Below are 24,843 nucleotides of genomic sequence, written 5' to 3'. Positions count from 1 at the left end.
CCTTGGCCTCCTACTGCAGACCGTCCCAGCCTTTAGCGCTATCGAGCACATGATACAAGCATGACTATAATACTGAATGTCTATCTTGTTCTTGCTTGTCTTAATATTTGATCAAGAAATGATTTGGCAGCAGAGATATGCGGTAATGATAAACTTACTAAACGATCGTGATACAGAAATAATGGGTTGTGTGCTATCCAATAGGAGGAGATAGACAAAGAATTGAAGCAGATTAGAAAAAGCACAAAACAAACATTGAACATAATTTTCATGATAACGTAACAGAACCATAAACAGTCTACAGTTTATTGTCAATTTGTGTAACGCGTAAATTTATACAGTATGCATCGATGTGCACTAAAGTACATTGGATATTGAAATGAGAATAATGACAAAAGGACTGGCTCTAAACCCCATATTACTGTCACTCTGGAGCAAAACTGATGCACTTTGACAATATGGCGTCGGTTGGTGGTTGTTGGCAAAGACAGAATGAGGCATGTACTGAGGTCTTACTGCAATGTTATTGAGGAAACTGTATGTTATCGGTTGTCGCCGAAGTGCACCATCCTTCACTTCCCTTTTCGCAGCGTAACGTACGCCGCCAGTTTGGAATGAAAACGTAAAAAAAAAAAAATATGTATCCAAAACACCGAACATGTCAAAGCAATGTCACAGAGGGATGGATCTCAAAGGAACAGCAGAGGTTGTATAAACATTGTGCTTTTTTCAAATCGACTTAAAAGTCCTCCACTGTCCCGGTTGTGTTGTCGTTTAAACTCTCGTTATATTTCATTATATATAGAAGTGTATATATAGATAAATGTACACGTATATCCGCGCTGAGGTTTGTCTCCTGTTGCAAGCAGAAATTGCGCCTGGAGCTCCTTTGCTTTCTTGCAATCCTCAAGTCTCTTTCTCTTTGATTCAGTTCTTTCACTCGTTGAGCAGTTCCTGATAAAAAGTAGGAAACATTGTCCATGAAAACGACTCCGACGCGCTCCTTCTCATTCATCGTTCTTTGAGTCCTTCAAGGTCCACAGTCATCTTTGGTAGAGTGTCCGACACTTTGGTGTGCCTTTGGAACAGGACTTTGAATTGGGGTTGGGGGGGGGGGGGGGGGGGGGGTATTTGGAAAAGGAAGTCGATGGAGACAAGACATAAGTGTGCATATGGTACGGTTAATTACATGTGGGGGAAAGTGAGACGTGATATGACTCAATCTAATAAGGTTACTGCATGTGAAGACGTTATGAAGTTCTTAAGATCATTAAGATGCTGACCTAAATACAGTTAGAAGTGCGTTTTGGGGAAAAGAGGAGACAAAAGAGACGTATGAGAGTGCACAACGAGGGGGCAGGAGTGCATGGGGGACACGGAGGGTGGATATGGTTCGACAGTGGGAAGAGGGGAAAGCAGGTTGGATGAGACGGAGAGAGTCCATGTTCATATTGTCAGTGCGGCCAGTTCTCATCATCTGGAGAGGAGCGCCAAATAGCAGGAAAGGCCAAAGATCAGCCAGCTGGCCAATGGGAGTGAAGCAGATCCACCAATCAGAACTGGAAAGCAACGGAAAAGAGCTATTTTAAAATCTATGTATAAAACTACACTATAAAACTACAACACATGGATATTTACAAAAGAAATGGTAGAATGACAAATGTTTCAAATGGTCTTTATAGTACCGATATATTAACATTACTGTCTCACCCAGGCAAGAATGTTTGTCAAAGAAACAGGTGAGGTGTATTATGCGAGAAGCGAGATGCTCTCAAAGGAGAAGTTTCCTCTCTTTGTGACACAAACACGCACAGATATGACAGTGTACTGATCAAAGCTGTCATTGATGTTCTATACTTTTATGTACTGGCGCATTACAATCCAACTCACTGCATATTTTAACCTATTTGTATCTCCCTTTGAGAAACTTTTCCTCCATTGTATTTCACTACACAACAGAATAAGAATGGGCACTTGTGCCTCCACATAAAAGGCAGTGATCAACTATGAGCTGCACATAAGCATATGGCATATAAAATAATACATAAAAAACGGTAGGAATTTGCTTGTGCATTGAAATGATTCCTGACTTACAGTAAGACACAAAGTAGTAAAGAGAGAAGTTTTTTCAGCTCCTCTTCTACTTCACACAAACCAGGGCTATCGTTGCTGCTGCTATTCTTACTACTACTAACAAAACAAATTTCCACCGTTATTATTAACACCTTTCCCGACATTTTTTTCCGAATGTAATATCAAAAAGGAGCAAGTTTGATATCTATTTGCACCTGGCTCTGGCTTTACTTTAATCCCGCGTCTAATCCTCATTGCATGTCCACAAGTCCTCCGCAGTTTAGCCCATCCTCTTGACAGATGCGATTGTGTTAGTAATAGTGGTGCAGAGTTTTCATTCGCCTTTGCTGATAATTACCCATCTGTCTCCACTGTACCAAACCTGCAGGACACGCACACACAGCTCACAGCTCAAGAGCTTTCCTGCTTCCTGTTTACACCTTCATCCATAATTCACTCCATCCGCAGCGCCTTTATACGCACATATGGGTGAGAACGCTGCCGTCTCAATATGCACACAAACACTACACAAGAACGACATCTCAAGAAGCAGGTTGGAGAGGATAAAAGTACTATTTAATAATTCATTCATTTATTTTATCTTTGTCTTTTTGACCAGTTTTGAGCGATGAAAAGTGTAAAATGTATGTTTTGTAGCACATGTTGCTCATTGTCTGTGGAAATGGACAGAAATGGTTATTCAAAATGACATTTGCAAAGGTAAATAGTCTGTGATAAACAAACTAGATCAAAAGAAGTGCTGCAGGTGTTACTCTGATATGCTCTTTCATTGTTTAGCCCCTGGACCATTTCTTTCTCTGTTTCTAAATGTAATATTTTCTCACACACTTGCTGCTTTCTCTCTTCCCTGACCTTTTTTCATCTCTTGTGCAAAGCTGTAGGCTACACAATGCTCGCTCAACACATTTGCATGGACATGAGCATCAGTTCCTTGTTACACTTCTGCACCTCACCCTCAAGGCTAACTCGGCCCTAACAAATATTATTTTGACTGCGAAATAAAGTTCTATATTTAGAGAGAGACCTTGGTTATGGGTACATTCATATTCCTCCTAAAAAGAAATGTTTATGGTGAGAAGAGTGTAGCCTCAAATGAACTTCAGGTGAATCGGACATCGCTAGAGCCAGGTCATGTCTTTGTAACTGAGAAACAAATGGAAATATTCTAGTTTAGAGGTAAATGCTCTGTTTCTTTACCACAAAACTGTAAAAATGTAGTTTTGTGCTACTACTACTGTAAGTACCTGCACGTGGAGCTATTCTATAGGAACTGCCTGTACAGAAGATTTATCATGCAGTATTAAGTTTGATGTTTGTGTTTATTTGCACAAAAAGAGCGTAAATGGGATATTTAGCATTTTCTTTGCCTGCTTAAGGATCTGTTATCTCTAAATGCTCTTTAGTGTCCCCCTTGACACTCTATCTTACCTGTCTTACCTGCGCTGGCTACAGTGTTCTCTTGTTTGCACTTCCCCAGCGTAATGGACACATCGTCAATGGCAATGTCGCCCTCGAAACTGGGGCCTCGGATCCCTTCAAAGACGATCTGCATAAGAGAAACAGACACACGTTGTAAGAACAAAGCCTATGGTAATGCACGGTGAGGTTCACATCTGGTGAGGCACAGTGATGTACAGACTCCAATGTACAGGTGAAACTCGGAGAATTAGAATATCGTTCAGAAGTTCATTTATATATGCAATTCCATTTAAAATGTGAAACTAATATATGATATAGACTCATTACATGCAGTGACATATGTCAAGCCTTTATTTGTTATAATTTTGATGATTATGGCTTATGCCCATTTTCTAAATATTCTAATTTCAGGAGATTTTTAATTTGGGGTTTTAACAAGCTGAGCCACAATTATCAACATTATAACAAATAAAGGCTATACATATCTCACGTTGCATGTAATGAGTCTGTCATATGTTAGTTTCACAGTTTAAGTTGACTAACAGAAATGAATACACTTTTTAACAATATTCTAATTTTCAGTGTTTCACCTGTAGAGTCAAAAAGAAGAAACAAGTTGCACTATTCCCATAAAGAGCACTTCATGTGTTCTTAACAGTCAAATAATAACAGCATTTGCCAAATACAAGCTACATTTTACCTTAAAAGATATTCTCGGACGTGTATTAATATTGAGATTTGACCAGGACTGCGTGTCAAAGTCTGTGAGTATGGAGATCATAGAGATCCCTATGCACATCTTAACTCCCATCAAATCATGGGTACGGTGGCGCAGCGGTTAGCGCTCGTGCCTCACATCTCGGAGGTCCCGGGTTCTATTCCCACCTGGACGAGGCCTTTCTGTGTGGAATTTACATGTTCTCCCGTGTCTGCGTAGGTTAGTGGTAAAAACATGTGCAATAGCTTAATCCTCCAGCCTGGCTCCAAATCATGGAGATGGGTCCCCGAGCCCTAGCCTTCGCTGGCAGCTCACTGCTCTTGAGGATGGGTAAAATGCAGGGAACTGATTTCTCTACAGAGACTTCTGTACAGAGATTAATAAAGTTTAACTAAATACATTTGACAACTGGAACGACCTGTCCTTCGTCATGTGTACCATACTCCCAAAGCCCCTAGGCTCTATCCACATGTCTACTGGTCATATTAAATTTGTGCGTCATAACAGAACTCCAAGGGTGAGTTGAACAAACAATATGTAAAGGTAAAACCATCCTTTCTTCAGCAATCACTGCAGACCCCAAAACAAATGAAAATCAACAACTCGTGGGAAAACTTTCCCCGGCAACTTTCCCATTTTAGCCACCAGCCATCTGCTTTTGACTGACAGCCTAATTACTGTAGTGTACTGAGGCACCAAAAGCCCACTGCAACCGGCTAATCAAAAAGCAAGCATATTCGTTCTGCAGTATAAGAAGGGGAAAAGCAAATAAACAAGGAAACTTTGTCGTGCAAAAATAACAACAAAAGTGAGTCCCTCAGCCGTACTTATTAACTTCAGCCTTTGAAAGCGATACAATTCAAGAACTGCCGAAGTTTAGCAGTAATTATTTTTGTTGTTTCTATACTGGAAATGCTTTTTAGTGATTCAAAGAGAGCCGCACAGAGGAAAGGCCCAGGTGTGAGCGTGCTTAAGGAAGTACAGAAAATTAACTCCTAACATTTTGCCAGCAGACTGAACAAGATTATAATAAGATGGTGCGAGTACATGCATGGTTGAGTGGTGTGTATGCATGACCAGCTCCATCTTAAACCGCCATCTGCCGAGTGAGCTGCAGTAACACCCAACAGTTCCACAACGCTGACCAAGGACTGACCAAACCAAGTCCTGCAGTGTGGAATTTGGCGGGGCAAATAGACATTATGAGTGTGAGTCCTGTCTACTGCAATTAGCTACATTTTTCACTTAATTTGGTTCCCTCTTTCCTATCATAAAGCAGACATGAAGCCAAAGTTTTGCCTGTGAATAACTAGAATCAATCTTGCTTACACATATATATATATTTCCGTCGTATTATTTTTTTCTCCTTTCTGGGGAACAGTGTTTTATCTCTATTTCAGACCACCCACCGTCTCCCTGGAGCTGCATCACCCATTTTCTCCCTCTTCTTCATTCTGCCCATCCTTTCTCGGGGAATGGCTTGTTTCCTTACAATCAATAATAATGATTGAGCTGTTTGCTGTTGACAAAGGGAATTACCTGACACAACAGCTGCTTCCACGGTTGTTGTTTTCGGCTATTTACCCTCTCTTAGATCTGTCTGAAATAGAACTGAATGGGCACGCGCTTGGGTGCTACGCAGAAAACTTCTGATGACGTGCAGCTATAGTGTAGTGGTTAAGGCTGCTGCACATACAGTAAGCCACTATTCCACATAGCGCACATAACACACAGACACACACACAAATGCTGCCTTCTGGTGGGGGTTATGGAGTCATTCAGAGGTGCGAAACTGTAATAAAGCAGAAAAGAAACCGCTAAATATGAACCATAAAGGTAAGCTACATGCAAATGGCTATATCCCCTTTAAGAGCAGCAGGTATGATGTTGTGAAATATTAAATACGTATGACCTACCTGTCACTAGTGAGGGCTGTCATACGGACAGCCGTATGACAGCCACAGCCAGAGGCCGGTTCCAAAACCTATACCTGGTCAGACCGGTTTGACCCTGGCCTCCGCTATGGAAAAGCTTTGGCATTGGGCTGATATGCGCCGGCCTTTGGAACAAGGCCTATACAGTACGTGTCGAGGGTTCCAGGAAACTTCTGGAGATGATGTTTGTGAAGGCACTGCTTTGGCTTTGAAGGGATGTGCACTGGTACTATATACTGTATTATATTTTGCAAGGGTTGTGCTACAGTTTCACTAATATCACGGTGAGCAAATTATCATTAAAACACAAATTCATATTAATGGTATTTTCTGGACTACAAGTCACCCTGGAGTCACACCAGCCAAAAAATGCAAAATGAAGAAGAAAACCTTCTGTATACAAGTCACCCTGGAGTATAAGTCGCACCATGGTAACTAGCTCTCAACTTCTTCAAGCTCTTGTTGGCGAACTCGTTCCTTGGCCATCTAGCTTTTAGCCTGCAATTAGATTTTTTTGTTTTCTTCATTGTAGTCAGAGTAACCACCGCTTTTCGTCAGACCCTCATAAGTTTCTCGCTCACTCCAAACTTTCTGCTGCTTGATTAGCGTTTTTCAAAATCTTCAGTGGTCCAGGAGTAGCAGATTCTGGTATAAGAGCCTAGAGTGGCCTCTATAATGCATTGGTTTTATACAGCGCTTTTCTGTACACTCAAAGACGCTTTACATTGCACTATTCGTTCACTCCATACTCGGTGGTGGTAAGCTACTATTGTTGCCACAGCTGCCCTGGGGTAGACTGACGGAAGCGAGGCAACCAGTCTGCGCCGTCGGCCCCTCCAACCACCACCAACCACTCACTCACTCACTACATTCGCTAGGCTTCCTGGTGTTCCTAAACGGTCTCCCATCCAAGTACCAACCAGGCACTTCCCTGCTTAGCTTCCAAGGTTTGACGTGATTGGGCATAGCAAAGGCGGTATGGCCATTCGCCTCTAGCGGCTGTCAGTGTGAAAGCAACAAAAATTGTGGGATTATATATTTTGATGAATAAGTCGCACCTAGGTATAAGTCGCACCCCAAGTCAAACTATGAAAAAAAGTGCGACTCATAGTCTGGAAAATACGATAATAGTGGAAAACAAAACTGATGAGTTTTTCACTTTAATATGAACTTCTCGAGGCTGTATCGTCATTTGTTGCATGCTGCACTCATTATGAAGTGACCAAAAGTCTGATTTAGGACATAGCCTTGTAAGCTTGGTCACAATCTTCTCCCCCGTGGACTCATATTTTTGAAGTGTCCGTTGAGTGACTGCGCAGCGTTGCTTTTTTCATCTCTTCTTCATGTTGGGGGCATGTCCATGGAGGCAGTAAACTTTCTGGCCTGGTGCACAGCTCACTGCCTTCGTGCACTAAAGGCCTTTGAGGTGCTGCCACTCGTCTCTGTATTTCTGCTCCCTTTGTGATCGCTCCAACAAAAGTAATGATGTCTTTGAGAACAGCTTCTGCCCCACTGAAAGGGGAACTCAAGTATAGCCATGGCATCACATGGGTAGAGAAGACACGATGAATATTAAAGTCATTTACCGCCTCTCAGGAGTGATTACGAGCATTTAAGCTGTTTTTTGGGGTAAATTGGGTGCTTCATGTTTATAACAGCAAAATGTGTTTGTGTCACTGCATTCTTTAAGGTGGATATTTTAATTCATAACCTTGCACTCTTCAGTTAAGTTATCTAGTGATTAGACAATGACAAATTGAGCATGTCAGTTTCACAAGCATCAATATTGCATTCTGAGGTACATTTGCTATTTAATGCGACCCTGATTGATTTTCTTCATACATTTATTGACAATCAGACTATGAGGTTGATATAAACCAGGGGTCGCCAACAGGTGGCCCACGGGCCACTTCCAGCCCACGAGATGATTCTATTCCAGCCCGCGACAAAAATTCCCATTCAGAAATAACCAGAATGCTCACTCCAGCCACTGGGGAGCAGCGTAAATTTAAAAAAAAAGGAAAGAATTCCTCACGCGTCCAACAGAGGGCACTGACATAATAAGAGATCAGGATATAAACACATTATAGTCACATGGTAAATGGGCAGTCTGCCACAGGGCGGCTGTGGCTACAACTTACCACCATAGAGTGTGGAGTGAATAAATAATGACTACAGTGTAGCAGAAACTTGTGACACATGGGCTTGTAAAGGGAAATACAAGTGTAAGTTTTTATGAGGCTACAATTCGGCTCATTATTATTTATTTATTGAAAAAGGTTTCCTAAATAGTATTTTCCCAATTAAAACATATTTTACTGGAGCTTTTGTTTGTGGATGCCGGCAATACACGGCCGGTAGATTTTTGGCCCCCGAGGAAATGTACTTGGAGACACCTGATGTAAACAAAAGTGACAGTACAAATGTCCATCAGTCCAGTGTACAGGCTATTTCATACTGTCACTGTGTCAAGGGTTGGATTGTGTGAAAAACCTGGAAGGCTGCCAGGCTGCCTTACAAATTTACATAAAAATGAGTGTGGGGCGGGATGGGGGAAAGTACATAAATAAAACAAAATGTTAACCAGGGCAGTGCTGCAACGCTGTATAAATTAGACTACCATGGCCTTTTGACCAATTAGACTCTTCACTCTGCTATGTGCTGGCTTTCCCCACAGCAACAGGTGCCTATTAAATTAAACAAGCCCTTCCCATAACTGAGCTGAAAAGATCCAACAATCTGGGCTACAGGGATTGGCAACGTGTATTTTACATTTTCTGAAAACACTGGGATGTTGCTCTCTTGTTACACACATTTGTATGACAGCAACTGCTAAATGAAAGAAAAGATGTAATGCTCCCTTGACACGTTCATTCATTAATGTTTGTAGTTCATTCACTAATCTTCTTCCACACTGATAAACGACAGGCTTTCAGTGGGCAGCCCTCTGATGGCGGTCAGAGTTATTATTTATTTTAAGAAATCAAGCCAAACCAAGAAAAAGGATGGGCAGAATGAGAGAGAGAAGATGAGTGAGGCAGCTCAAGGGAGACAGTGGGCGGGCTGAAAGGGAGATGAAACACTGTCCCCAAAACTGAAGGAAAATAATACTGCAAAAAACAATTTAAACAGACATGAAACTAGTTTTTTATTCAAAGTGTTGGTTGCAATTTGTTTTATCTTAATATGTGATGTTTTGGGGGCTGTATAAACTTGGGCAGATCTGTGGGAAATGGGGACAAGAACGAGAAGAAGAGAAAGAAGACAAAGTGCTACCAACTTTGTACCATAGAGCAAAACATGAATGTAGCTTCACTATTAGCTGCTGAAGCCGAAAACGAAATGGGGGCAGGCTGCGGAACTCCCTTGCTGTAATGGACTTTCCAATGAAACTTCTTTGCCCCTCTTAAAGTGATTATTGAACACAGGGTTGTCATTCTTACCACCGTGAGTTTGTCTTAAAGGAACAGGCCACCTTTTTTACATACTGAGATATGTTCTTACCTGAGCTTAGACGAGTTGATACGTACCTGTCTGGTCTTTGTGCGTGCCCTCAGTCACATGGATACAAAGGGGAACTATATTGTAAGGTGTAATAATACCTTAGATTAGAAACACTTCTACGTCCACACAGTAAAGTCAAAGTGCTCCGAAGTTTTATTACACGTTTTCACGTAACTGTATTTAAATAGGGAAAATGTGGAAGACCTTGGTCGCTTCTAACTTCACCCCAGTTTGGAGCTATAGGAAAATGCTGGGAGAGGCTAAATGCTAACAACGTCTTTGGTCTATTTGCGTGACTGAGCGCACGCACAAAGAACAGACAGTTATGCATAAAGTCGTCTAAGCTCAGGTAACAACATATCTCAGTATGGAAAAACTGTAGCCTGTTCTTTTAACATGGGCAACAACCTCCTATTATTTTTCCTTTCGCTATTTTCATCTTTGCCCTATTCTAAATATAGGAGCTGGCTCCAAACATCCAGTCAAATTGCTGGCATGAACGTGTTTCAGTGAGCCCGCGCTGAGCACTATGGGGGAAGCCACCCTCACTAGGTCTACACTTTGTTCATGTTTTGGTTAGACTGAACTGGTAAAACTCTCTCACAATTAAACAATGAGACAATCAAACTAATAGATAACTGTGTCTTTCCCCATAATTGTCCTTTTTGCTGATGCACTGTCAAAAAAGTTCAGTTGAGTTTGTATTACTTTGTTTTGATAAAGTCACCATGCACATGATGCTCTGCTAAATTACGCAGTGACTGAGTAGGTGATTCGGACACTGCCCGAGTCGCAATATCTAAGCAAAATTGTTTTCCGATTTGTAAAAGTAATATTTTTCCTGACACATCATTTACAGCCAGTGAGTAAAAGCAGAGGGAGAGTGAGTAAACAGGGGGAAGGAGCAGCCAGCCCATAACAAAGTGTGTTTATCAGCTCGCCTCCTCTGGCTGTTGCCTGGATCAAGGCTGTGTGCACTATACATTATTTAACAGCTCTATTTGTTACACCACATTGCTTTGTGTGAAAAGTATACAGTATGTGGAAGTTCCTACTACCGTCATACATAAACATGGTCATTTTGAAGCAACAATGCAATCCAGTCTTCATAGGAATAAGAGCTCAATTTAGGGATTAATCAATACATTTTAATGGGCAAGTCAACAGCCAGAGGAGCTTCTTCTAGGTTCATAAAAAATGAAATAGAAATTGTATCATTCTTGAAATTTGACAATGATCAAAATGATGATAAGTATAATGAATTTGTTTATTGTCTGTATCGCCCGGTCCTGTTTTACCCTTGTCAGTAATGCAATAGGAATTATCTGAAAACACAAAAGGTAAAGAAAACAAACTCGCCAATAATATTCTTTAACATTTCCTCCCCCCCGGCCTCATGGGAAGATGACATGCTCTTACCAGTGAATGTCATCACAAAAGGCCCAATTGTAGGCTATACCTGAATGGACATTATTTAGTTCAGATTAGCCACAATAGATACCTCGAATGTGTCTAGTAAAAGGTTTACTTGGTGAGCTCAGGATGAATACGTTGAATCGCAAAACTCTCAGAATTTCCAGCGGCTTGAAAAATGTTATGAAAATGAAGGTCTCCAGTCAAGTCCTGGCTTGTTACAACTCTGATAGCCAATAGAGGAACTATTACAATGCCGTTAATAGCCATCTATTAATTTGACAACTCATTACAGATGTTAATTTTGGCCTCATAGTTGTCCAAAGTGTACAAGACTGAGAAGACAACACTAAAGTCATCAGACTGGAGAGGTTTCCACGGAAAATTCATTCCTGTCTCCAAATCAGAATATGAAAAGGGGATGAATATTTCACAGTATTAAGTGCTACTGTATATTGGTGCCACAAACATGCACAAATCACATACTTTGCTGGTTCACAACGGCACCTTTGCATCTCCAGCTCTCGCCTCACAGCTCTTCGCTAATACATCTGCAGTGCATGCTTTACATTGCTGTCATTTCTGTGACACTATAATTCCCATTCATTACCAGCTTGTTATGGTGTCTGAAGCGATTAGGCTTTAACTATACAGTCGGCCGGACAGGGATCTCCCAGATGTGTGGCTCCTCTGGTGCACTCTGTGTTATATCTACATCTATGTGCTGTGTATCATTTGTTTGTAAGCATATCATGCAAATCATGTTGCGTTTGATCTCAGCACTACTGCTGGATTATGAGAACCCTCATCATAAATTTTTCTTTCACCACTTTGCTGACCTTGTGGATGAATCTTATGTGGCAGTTTACTGGTCATCATGTGAACAATTCCTAGTATTGAGAATATAGTCAACTATTCCTGTTGAACTTTTGGCCACTTTGCAAATCCTTACTTCATACTGTATGTTGCTATGTCATAAAACAACTGAACATGTCAAAATGAATCAAATGGAAGATTATCTTATGTAGGCTATTAAAATCTTATATTATGTTTGGCTGACTGTTACAGAGAGCAAAGCACAGTGTCTCCATGGAGACGGGCTGGTAATGTCCCGCTCACAGAAAAGTCTATGAATCAGGTGTGAGGAGAGGCGAGCTCGCTCACAGTTTTTAAGGTATTTTTCACAGATAAAAAACACCTGTAACAGAATCGATGCTTGTATTTTTATTATTTTTATACGAAATAATGCTCAGCAATGGTGTTAAGGATTGAATTGTAAACAATCATCACAAATTGAATCAAAAAATACCTTTCGACCAAATATTTGCTTATGCTGCTGTGTTTGTGTTTGTTTTTGTATTGTATTTTTAATTGTTTTTGAAATGGTCTTCATATCATATTTCATTTGTGCGAAACACATGGATTGTCTGGTGAGTCTCCAAGTCATAATCTGTCCTGTCCTTGCTAGAAGTAATATGAACAGAATTTTTTACACAAAAAGAAAGACCCTTTTCCTGCATGGATCTTAAACCCTCAAACTGTGTGCATGTGAGCAAAACTTTTTAGGAAAACTACCTTGCTGTAAGCACATTAAGGCCTTTATTGTCCAAGAGCTCTGAAGGCTCCCTAAACCCAGTCTCCCACTTGCTCCGCTCGGGTCCCCACAGTAATGCTGGAAGACACATGCTTTTGCTGAGGCATAGTTAATGAAGAGCAAATGCAGCTCGGAGCCTTCAGCCCACATTCATCATGGATTCAATTTCCCCCATGCATATAGTACAGAGAGTATCTGGAATCATTACAACACAACTCGCAGGCATCCCCAGCTCATAAATAAACCTGTTAATTGACCTGTCATAGCTAATTGCTGCAGGGGATAGGAGACTGGTGTGGGTTTAAAAAAGTGCTTTATGTGTACGCATGCTCGTTTATGTTGTTACTTTAGATGGATATGTGTACTGGGACTCTGTAAGTTGGACATTATGAACAGTGCCTGGTATTAAAACGGCATTTATCATCACTTTTGAAACAGAATGGAGTGAGTTCAAAAAGAAGAGTCTACCCAGCTGACCTAGATGAACCGAAAGATTTAAAAAAAAAAAAAAAAAAAGAAGTACCGGATAAAGAATGAATTCATTTGATTTTCTCAAGATGAAAAATTGCCCCAGAGCAAAAACAAGGCAAGGATTGAGATTTTATACGGTCATGACCCACCTGAAATATATAATTTTATGACCTCCTTTAGTAATAGTAATAACTGTATCTTTTATTTTGCATGTATACTGTAAAAACCTCTCTCTGATCTAATTTGTGTACAGTTTATAATCATCATACCTTTCCAATGCCAGTACTAGAGGCCAAAAATCACTATTCAGACGAACAAAACCAAAACAAACTGGGAAAAATGCATACAGTACACAAAAGAAAGCCACATAATGTAAAAGTCGTAAAAAAAAAGAAAAAATATCTAAAAAATAGTTCTACATTTAAAATAGTTCTACATTTACACTAGGAAGCAACCAAAAATTGTTTACTCATCTATAATCAGAAAATAAAAAGAGTAAAGGGAAAATCCAATGTGACAATTAAAGTTCTTCAGATTTATCCCAATCTGCATTATCGATATATTGTAGATCGGGGCATCCTAAATCTGTTTGTGGAAGCAAAAAAGCCTATGCCACAGTCAATCTGACATCTGGGCTATGACGGAGAGCTGGTGACAAAAGTAAAAAAAAAAAAATAATAAAATGGACGCTTAATTTGTTTCCAGGAAACATGACCCGCCGTAAATAAGGATGTTGTTCAGTCACCCAGTTGATATGAATCTTTGCTTTTCGGGGCATACCTCACAGTGCACGTCATTTTTCAGATTCTGTGCGGCTATGATTGCTGCTGACATCTGGCAAAATATGAATCTCAATTTCTGTACGCTCATCTATCAATACTTCTCTCTGTAATAAAGAGGTTGAAGTTTTTTTTTTGTTAATTTATAGATACACAAACACTATAAAACATGGTAAATGTTACATGTCACATAATTTACTGCCATGTGTTCATAGTCTTTGTGAAGTCTTACAAGGAAAATATTCAAATTATTATTTTCTTTAAACGTAACGCAATGGTTGACTCCGCCCACATTCGCAGTCCATAATGTCCTGACAAAGTGGGGGACCACGCGCAGATGAACACAGGAGGTGCTGTAACATGCAAGCCTGATGTGTTGTTGACCGCTTGCATTTCCTACACCTCATCTGGCTGCGCTCGGTTGGGGGCGTGGGTATGAATAAACCGCTTGACAGGTCACTGTGGCGGCGACAGGCCATACGGCTTTAGGAAAAAAAAATACAAATTGCACTTCACAGTTTTACAATGACCGGCAGCCCACACACAGTTTTAGACAACAACAAAAAAAGGTGTAAATGACACAAGTTTACAGTAAAATGGCAATAAATAAATAAATAAATTATTGGGAACAGCAGATAATGCTCTTAGATAGCTATGTTGGCTATATTGATCAGCTTAAAACAGTTGGTTTACCATTTAGTCCCACTATTTAAAGAAGAACTAAGTAACTTATTTACCTTAATGAATCTGTTTCGTAGTCCCTCTGGGGGCAACACAAGTGTTACTGGGATGATTGGGGGGTCTTTGATCTCCCCCTGGTGTCTCTGGCCAGAAAACCACAATTGCAACTTTCCCTGCTGCGGGTCGGAACCACCAATACACACTAAGGGGATCACGAAGAAGAAGCTAACAGGCTAACGGGCAAAGCTAACTGTGGGCTAGCACCACTTAAACAGTGTTTACAGCCAAGTTTGAGTGAAAAAAATCATCTCCATTGTGTAATTGGATGTATAATATCTCTCTCTCCCTTTATCTTTTCTAGTATTTACTCTCACGGACAATTAATGAGTAAAAACCGGAACATGCTACGACACCTGCAGTGGCGCTTATGGCCTCTAGGAGCATGTGTTACTTAGTTCTGCTTTAATCAAATGTAATATTATGCTGTTTCTTTCTGTATCATGGGTAACGAATGTAATTTAGCACAGTTTTAAACTACGATTGTGTTATGAGTCTGAAATCTTGTGTCACTATAAGCCTTTTTTCAGATCGTGTTATAACACAAGATCAGACTGTCTCGTATCAAAGCAGTAATCCTTATCGGTCTTACCTGAAAAGGTCCACTGGGGCTGATGTCAAAGAAGGCCTTTCTCCAGTCTGGGCCTTGGTGACCAGTCTTGGACCATAGCACTGTGTCCACCGAGGCGATGCTTCGGACTCTCAACAAAACATTCAGAGTTCCTGTGGAAATCATTAACAGTATAAGAAAGGCGTTTTCATTCAAAGTAATACGCTGTGGATAAAATGGTCGGAGCACAGTTCTGATCCAGAATTCTGTTCCTTTTTTTGAGACAGAAAATGAACATGAACAAACAATAAAAAATAAAAAAAAAGTATTTACTAGTATGTCAATGAGTTAAAGATGCGCTACTTGAGATGGATATCCCAAAACTGCACTTCTGTGTTTATGTCAAATATTCTGACAAACCTTAGCACACACAAATATTGGCTAAGTGGATAAGTAATAGAGAGAGGAGCATATATAGGGAGCCGTAGTGAAGTGATCTGCTCTCACACAGATCTCTAAGGTGAAAGCATGCATTCGTCTTGTTAACGACCCTCAGCCAGAGCCTAATTGGAACATTAACCAACCGCCGTTCATTTCAGCAAATACACAACTGGCTCTAACTTCGGTATAATGTGTTGTCACAGCCCTTTGCAAGAAGCACACGCTATACACATCTATCCACCATCTGTAAACGCTTAAGTTAACACAAACATTACAGAAATGCATATGAGGAAAACTGTCAAATAATTAGTGTGATTGTTAGTGAAAACTTTTGTTCGCACTCGTATGTAGCTTGCAATGCTTCAATCATCATCAACAAATAATGTAATACGCCATAATAATTGTACAGTCCATCAAAGCATTCTCACACAGGATTAATGTAGTTCGTAATAAAAAATCTCATTTCTCCATGTCTGACAATTGATCGTTAAATAAATAAAATCAAATAGAAAATGGCTACTGTATGATAATACTTATTTTGTAGAAAAATCTGGACCAAATTCAGATAATTTAAGGCTACCAATGAAACACATAATCAGAAAAGATATTGCTTCTGGGAAAAAAAATAAAAAATCTTAATCTTAATCCACTTTATGGCTTATCTGTCTGCACATCTACAGGGCTTCTCCCTCCATGCTAAACAAGCTCTGTGCTGTCCACTTTGCCCTCACCGCTCCCACCTACAGCCGCCGGCGAGTTAGAGGGAAGACACTCTGATAAGCAGTCTATTGATTGGGCTCAGCTGAAAGTGTTGGTGAGAGTGTCATTGGGGCCGCAGTAAAAGTACAGCTCAATGTAATTATCTTGGAGTTAAAGGACAGAAATGTGCAGCAGCAACATGCAAGCTGCTATTAGGCTTGCACTTTAATTTTCTTATTTGTGAAATACTCCATGAGACACAAATCTGCATTAGAATAGTTGCTGCTGTGATTTTTTAAATGATATATTCCCAAATATATACAGAGTCTATATCTGTAAGATTCTCCTTCACCTACATTGTTTGTAAAATAAAACAATTTTGTTTTCAACTGCTTCATATAATGATACTATAATGTACGTAATAATAGTCCATGTACGCTCTCAGTTTATTTAAGAACAACCTGTTCATCTCTAAATATCCTTCCACAGTCTGTCAGAAACAAACTGTCCAGCGGGCTTCGTAAGCTTGTGCCAATGGCATTGTGCAAACATGAGTTGCTGCTGCAAAATACCATCCAATGCCAAATATACAAACTAATTAAAACCTGCTTATTGTGGCTGCCAGACAGCCCAATTAAAACAGCAGCACTGCTTCTTGCCCTACAAGGCCTACAGGCTGATTCCATGTACAAAGTAAATATTCCCCCACATCACTAGATTCGAATATTTGAACACTTCAAACTTTAATTTTTTAGTTGTGAAAAACAAATTGATTTGTGTCATTAATACATTTTTAGCCTGATATTTTTAATTTTAGTTTTTAGTTTTATACTGAGTTCTATAAGATTGTACCTATTTGCTCGCCAGCTCTGCATGTTGACAACAAGATGCTCTCGCTTGTCCTCCTCCTCTTCTGTCTTTCATGTCCACTCACATTCTCAGCATATTATTTTGCGTTAGTCTTCCTGTTCTCCTTGGTCTCTTCATTAACCTCATGTGTTTACTTTTAAAGAGCAGGCTGCGCGACTCCTCCTTCCTCTCCGTTGTCTGATCCCTTCTCTTTCTGTCATTAAGAGTCCCCCTGTGTTTCACGGCACAAGTGTGAGATCTGCCAAGGTAAGGCAATTAAGGCGCCGACAGATTGGAGCAGACTGAGAAAACAGCCGAGCGGAGGGAGAGGAGAGCCGGGCAGTACGAGTAACAGATTGAACAAATGCTGTGATACTGGAGCAGCATTGTTAAGTGTGAAATATAGGAAAGACCTCAAACCAAAGAAAAGATTTTTAAAGCTTGTTTTACAGCATGAGTGAAAGAATGCAATAACATGTACCGTATTTATTTTATTTTTGGACTATAAGTCGCTCCGGAGTATAAGTGACACCAGCCAAAAAATGCATAATGAAGAAAAAAAAAACAGATATAAGTCGCTCCGGAGTATACGTAAATGAAGAAGAAAAAAAACATATATAAGTCGCTCCGGAGTATAATTCGCACCAGCCATGGCAACTATCTGAGCATGGAGGTGTAAGTGCACCGTTGACAGGCCTCTCCCGGCATCATGTTGTTCAAGCTCCCATTTGCAAACTTCCCGCTGTGGCCATTGACCTTTTAGCCGCTATTACCTTTTGTTGTTTTTTTCATTGCAGTCAGAGTACCCTCTACTTTTCGCCACTTTCTCACAGGCGTCTTGCTCACTCACAGTTATTTTTTTTATTTTTAGTGGTACAGTAAAGTAAGTGCTTTGTTTGTCATTGTACAACCGTACAGGAGTGATACTGGTGCACAAGGGTAGAGCGCCCACTGGCGGCTGTCGGTGTTAAAATAACAAACATCAAATTATATATATTTTGATATGTATAAGTCGCACCTGAGTATAAGGCGAGACACTGCGGGTGAATAGGGACAATTCTTACCTGAAAATTAAATTTAAAGATATCAATTTGAAACTTTTGCTGTAGATTACTGACATGAATCTGAGAGTGCAGGTTTTCTGTCATTTTATGTTTTCATATAAAAATAAGTTGTTTTATGCCTAAAAATGCCCAAAATTTCCCATATTTTCAACGACAAAATCTGAATAACGGATTGAGGCAGATTCAAGTTTATTTTGTTGCCAAATTTGTTACAAAGACTTTTTCAGAGGGGATTTGGGATATCTTATATATATATCTAAAATAAGCTGTTTTTGAGTGAAAAAAAAGTGAAATTTTGCCTGATTGGTCAATAAATCAGGCTAGGTAATTAGATATTGAAAAATCCCTCTGAGAAAACTTCAAAATATTGTTCAAACCAAGGTTAGAAAATTTGAAGTCTGTAGGGGCTGTGGAGATGTTGTCGCAATAATGAGAGAAAAATGCCTTTTGAGAAAAAGGCCCTTGAAATTATGATTTCCTATGTGAATCTCTGGAGAAACATTGAATCAGTGCAATATTTAAACATGTTATTGTGAAGATAAGATATCATTTTTGTTTCCAATTTGGCCCAAAACCTGAAACTGAAAAAATTGAGTTTTGCCTGTTGTGTCTCCCCTTTAGTCGCACCCCCCGCCAAACTATGAAAAAAAAGGGCGACATATAGTTTTTTTATAGCAAGCTAAAACTAAAAATTTCTACTTTCTGCAAATCTTGAGGATTTGAAGTCCAAGCAGTCCCAATGAGATATAAACACCTATTTTATCACAATGATTTAGACTTTGTATCCTTTTGTAGCCCCAACATTTTTGAGAACTGTTCCTACTCACCCCTATGAATTTAACACTGAGATGTAATTCAGTATTTGTTTGGGTAAAAACTGTAAAAACAATCCTATAATAATAATAATAATAATATATTAAAAAACATGGGACATCATTTATTTCCCACCTATAACAACCCAATTTTCCCCCCTGGAGGTTAAGAACTGACCACTCCCCCTGCAGCCTCACATACTGTATGCTGGGCCACTGTACTCCATTGCTCCTGTGTGTGCAGGTGTGGGGACTACAAGATGTATGCATTCTTGTGGTGTGACAGAGCATATTATGATGAACAGCTCCCCCCAATGACTGATTGTGTCTTGCCACCGCCATAAATCACACCCCCACTGCCCCCTTCCAGCACCAAGCGCAAGCACAAATCCAACTTTGGTAATACTCCTGCACTCTCCCTGCTCTCCTTTCTAGTTTTTTTCTTTTTTTTTCCTCCACTGTACTCTCGCACCTACAGAACTTGCGGAGGACGTGTTCTCGCAAAAAAGGTCAAAGATCACCGCAATTCCAAAAAACCCCAGCAGTACCAGAAGTGAGTGGATATATACCGTTGTCTAATTTCAACACATGTCTGGAGGGCAAGTGGAGCAAAGTTTTGTAGGTTTTTCTATTATTTTTGTGACTACTTCCCAGTACTTACCTATGTGTTTGCCCTTCATGTGGTAGTAGAAGGACGCGCAGTATGGGACGCGGCCAGAACCCTTGGGGCCCCTGACAGAGGTTACATTAAAAAGTGGTGACAGAAGACGGGCTTTGTCCCCTTGTACCCGGGGACGTGACGCTTCGATGTACATGTAGTAGCCTGGAAACAAACGAAGACAGCTCTTGGTTATCTGTGTCAGAGGCGGGTCAGGTTAAAAATAAAACCATGTCAAATATGAAGAGAGGCTTGGACTAGTGGACAGTTTACAAAGTAATTCACATGTTCAGTCATTAAAGAGTAGATTGCATTACTTTTGGGGGGAAATACAACACCATCAGTTTAAAGGGACTGTACAGTGTTTAAAATGTGTATTATCCTCCTCCTACATGTTCCAGCAATGTCCTAATGGGAAGAATGAGCCCAGACCTATTCACCACAACTGCCTCTAAAATCCTGCACAGTCACTGTTACTTCAGGTCCGAAATGCCGTCATGCACAAGCTTAATATAGAACCTGCAGTTACACGTATGACCTGAGGTGGCAGTAGTGAGTATAAAATGGCCATCTTGCATCTAGCCCCTATAAGGCAATGGAAAACACAAGGTAATGCAGTAAATGGCAATCAAATAACTGCTACAGAAATTTTGTTTATTTGTTTTGCTTTTTCTTAAGAGTTTAAAGCCATACAGCAAAACATTTCGCTTAGTGCATTTAACAAAACACAAGCAATTACTTCATCCCCGGTGGTTTTAGTGGTGAAAAATAACAAACATGTGCCTTTACTGTGGGCCACTTGTCTCCATGGAGAAAATGCTGCTTTGCTTTGACTAAAAGTTGCCAAATAAAAGGTGTAAATACATTCGAACCACTACCAAATGCTTGGAATCTTATCTTACATTCGTCAGGCATATTTGGAGGTTAAGTAAATACAGACAAGACGAACTCCTTCTTATTTCGTTTGAATGTCAGTTTTAGGTGCTACACGGTTAATCATCGTTTCCTCCAACTGTTATTTTATTGATGAGCTAAATTCAGCCAAAATGGTGTATGAATTTCCATACACCGCACTGATGTTTTCCCTCACCCTCTTTAGTTCCACTGCGGTCAGTGTCTGGGCCTGTGTTGGCTGAACGTTTCGGATTCTGTGACAGGTGATTCTGCCTGGTCCAATCAAAAACATCGCTTCGATCCTGAGAGAAGCCGCATATCCGCTCGTCCTCAAAACCGCAGACATGATCTGCAACCAAAGAGGCAAACATTTCCATCTGTAATTCAGTTACGGTAGACGTGCTTACATTTCTTCAACTAAAAACTAAAAATAACAATGAGCAATTATTGAACCAAAATATGAGTTATATATATATATGTTTTTCTTGTAATGTTTGTAATTCTTTTTTAATGAATTGGTTCTTTTCCACTGATTGTTCTGTGATTGTTCTAGCTGCGAGCTGGTTCAGAAACACACTGTCGCTGTTCTTGTTGCAGCTGCCACCTTTTCTCAGATCCATCTGGAGAGCAGAGGGATTATCAGACACCCAAATGATAATTGACTCAAGTGAGCATCTTGCACAGGCAGATCCGTGAGTTTCTGGACTTGCACATCCAACAGTGTGTTGCAGATGCATATGGCCACTGCTCCCCGGGACGAGAGCGTGTGTGTGTTCCTTTGTTGAGCAGACCTAATCTATTACCATTCACATGCCGTTCCAATACATGTGCTGCTTTCAATTTGCACTGTTGTTTTCGCAGTCTGCTCCAATCTGCTGTTGTTTTAATTGCCTCACCCCAGAAGAGCCAACTGTCATCCCTGCCAGAAAACGCTGTGTGTCTCTTAATGAAGAAGATAGACAAGATGCAATTGAGTGAAGAAGGAGAGATGGTGAAGGAGACAATGAGAATTGGTCGAGAAAAAGAGCTCAGACTGGCACAGACAGCCTTGACATACAACGGGAGGAAGACAGAGCAAGTTTTTATAGCCTATAATGAAGAGCCTGAACAGAAGATGATGTGAAGGCAGTCTATATAAAAAAAACGTAAGCCTTCTTCCCTCCATGTGTCCTTAACCAGTCTCCTTTCGTCCAATTATGACCACTCTTTCATGACATTTAAAATGTCATGAACAAGCTTCTTCACATATCCTGCCCCTGCTCTGCACTCTCCTGTCTGCTCCATAGCAACCAGATTTAATCAAAAACCAAAGCTGGGCCAGGGCAAAGTTTGTTCTCTTCGCCGTGTTGGTTCTGTTTGAAGGATATGCTCTCAATTAGCATTGAAATTAAACCAGAGGTCTTAATCTCCTTTGTCATCACTTTGAGGTCACAATAACACATGGTTGCAATGTCACAAAGACAGATTCTTACCTGAAGGCCTTGGGTAAGTGTAGGCTGTAAAATAAAGACACATCAATTAAAATCCAATCCACATGCCCTGCGTTATTCAAATGAGAAAAACACTCACGCTCTGAATACTGAATGATGCGGCTGACGTAGACCCCAATGCTGTAGGTCGTGATGGGAACCAGGCGGACCTCGTAGGTCAGTGGAATCCGCAGGTCTGTGATGGCATAGGACAGCAGCACTCCCTTCTCTGGCTCTTTACCCTTTAGGTCAATCTGCTTCGTCCACAGGTTCTGATTGTTCTACGTTTGGACACATACACAAACAAAGTGAACAGGTTAACAAATCAATAAAATGACCGTTATTGGACACTATATTTGTAGACTTTATTGTAAGAGAAATTGTCCAAAGCATTTTACCCATCCTTCAAGAAACGAGTCAAATCAACAAAGAATTGCTTCTCAACTACCTGACTTCATCTTCACCATAGCACCAGCGAGTATACAGCATTTTCCTAACCAGATCCAGCCAAATCATTTTCTATTCTACTTTTTGGTTAAAATATGCACATATACATAAATCTCTCCTGATTAAATGAGTAGCGGTAGATATCGCATGCACAGGGTGGCTTTTGAAAGCGATCGGATCAGTGCACTGAAAATCGGTATTACAAATAACACAACAGCTCAGGCGGACCAGTCGTTGTCTCTCAGCCTGTATTAAGAGAAGTACGGTGTTTTTTTTTGGTGTTTTGTTCGTGGCACTTTTAATGGAGCCATGGCGGTGTTATTCCACCCACAAAGGGAAGGATCCATTAGCTGAGTATCTGCGTGTGATCCAAGCTACTTAAAGACCTGACAGTGAACTCAATCTAATGCATTAGGTCAGCCACTCCACACACCGCTCAGTACACCCACAGCACACCATTATCAGGTAATGCATGCAGAGCTGTGCGCGCCATTTGTACTTAGGCTTGTTCACACCTTTGCAATGAGCAGATCTGGTTTTAGAATATAATAAAAATGCACCAAGCAATTTCTAAATTATGGACAGAAGCAATGATTTTAGATATAATACTTAAAATAATAATTATTACAGACATATTTTGTACTAATAATGCAGTTTATTTTGCTTATTAATTACCGTTTTACTTTACTTTATTAAACAAGACATCATCTGAAAGTTTAAAGTTGACTATTTAATAAACTAAGTATATTAAATCCCTTGTTCCCTTAGTATATTATAGAAGTCTTCTATAATATACTAAGGGAGGGAGAGACACCAGCTGCAAGTCTCCTAGCCCAACTTGTAAAGGCCATCGGACAATCAAGATTTTCTATGCTCTTCCCTGTTGTTTTTTGGCTCAGCAATGATCTGGACAGGGCCCGTATGACTGGCTTTCGTAGGAGCGAGATGACCGGATTATCACTTCCTGGTAAATGTTTTGTGACTGCGGAGTCTGTGCCAGATCTGTGCCAATAATTACAACGGTCAGAAAGCTCCCCTCTGTGTACATATATATTTGATATTGCTGTATTGAATTATTATCTTCTAGCACCAAAGATTTGAGAGTAACGTCATTTTGATTTACTCTATGCTTTACATGTTGTACAGCTAGTAGGTCCTTATTTTGATTCCCGAATGAGGCCTTTCTGTGAAGTTTGAATGTTCTCCCCATGTATGTATAGGTTTCTTTTGGGTACTTTTACCACTAAAAACATGTACAAGAGATGAATCCTCCAGCCAGGTGATACTGACCATCAGCTTGGCTCCACATCTAGAGATGGGTCCCCAGGCGCTGCACTGTGGTCACCAACGGGTCACCCCAGCGGCAGCGAAGGATGGGTCAAAGACAGAGGACAAATTTCCCTACGCTATAAAGTATCAATAAAGTATACCTTAAAGCAGAACTAAGTAACTCATGCCCCTAGAGGCCATGAGTGCCACTGCAGATGTCCTAGCATGCTACGTTTTTTTACTCATTAATTGTCCGTGAGAGTAAATACTACGCTGACAGAGCGGAGGAGGGAGAGAGGGATATTGTACATTGTGCCACAACTCAATTACACAATGGGCTATATGCACAGTGACCCCACGTGATTTCCGCCTGGACAGTCAGCCAGAGGCTGTCCTTCCTGTCTGTCATCTCTTCCCATTAAAAATTAGCAGGTCCCACAGAAATGAAGCAATAGCTTAAGATTTGGTAAAGGACAGCGAGTAAAAGTTCGGATGTGACTGGAGCAGGTTAAAAAATATTACGTGAGACGCAACGACTTCACTGGAGGAAACCTCCGTGTTCATAACGGTGGATGTTTTTGTCTTGAAGCTAACGCGGCTAACAAAATAAAAATTAAAACTAGCGCAAAGTTTTGAACGAGCCTGCGCAAAAAAGAATCGTCCTGTTAGTAGTTTAAATAATATTTACTTGTTTACATGTTATATTATCATTTTTCAACACTAGCCTTTAGCTCTAAGATAAAAGCTCCTACCTTACGACAGCTGGCGTTTCCTTTGGGTGCTGGATTCACAGCGAACATGATGTTTGTAATACGTTGCTGTGACTGTCCATCAGTAACTCGTTGTCCTTAACCAGATCCTGAGCTATCGCTATTTTTGTGTGGGAACCTGCTAATTGTGAACGTAAACGACCAGCGACAGGAAGTGCTGCGTCTGGCTGACTGTCCAGGAAGACGTCACGTGGGGAAACTGTGCATATAGCCTATGGAGATCATTTTTTTCCACACAAACTTGGCTGTAAGTGCTG

General features: G+C 40.4%; 1 protein-coding gene across 2 annotated transcripts in view; it reads right to left on the bottom strand.

The window, feature by feature from the left end:
- Positions 1–1,136: 1,136 nt before the first annotated feature.
- Positions 1,137–24,843, bottom strand: part of mdga1 (MAM domain containing glycosylphosphatidylinositol anchor 1) — a 151,610-nt gene continuing 127,903 nt past the window's right edge. Inside the window, exons 12-18 of one of the 2 annotated variants that reach the window (XM_079555928.1) lie at positions 22,201–22,381; positions 22,104–22,127; positions 20,828–20,980; positions 19,741–19,902; positions 15,257–15,387; positions 3,523–3,640; positions 1,137–1,559 (exon numbers count right to left, since the gene is read on the bottom strand). In XM_079555928.1, coding sequence (XP_079412054.1) covers positions 1,474–1,559; positions 3,523–3,640; positions 15,257–15,387; positions 19,741–19,902; positions 20,828–20,980; positions 22,104–22,127; positions 22,201–22,381 — 855 coding nt within the window. In that variant the 3' untranslated portion in view covers positions 1,137–1,473. The remainder of the gene's footprint in view (positions 1,560–3,522; positions 3,641–15,256; positions 15,388–19,740; positions 19,903–20,827; positions 20,981–22,103; positions 22,128–22,200; positions 22,382–24,843) is intronic. The other variant, XM_079555929.1, reaches the window with a different exon arrangement.

This window comes from Gobius niger (genome assembly GCF_951799975.1).
Source record: "Gobius niger genome assembly, chromosome: 4".
In the NCBI taxonomy this organism is placed as follows: domain Eukaryota; kingdom Metazoa; phylum Chordata; class Actinopteri; order Gobiiformes; family Gobiidae; genus Gobius; species Gobius niger.
The sequence above is the reverse complement of the archived record's forward strand: the minus strand, read 5'-3'. Positions and strand labels throughout refer to the sequence as shown.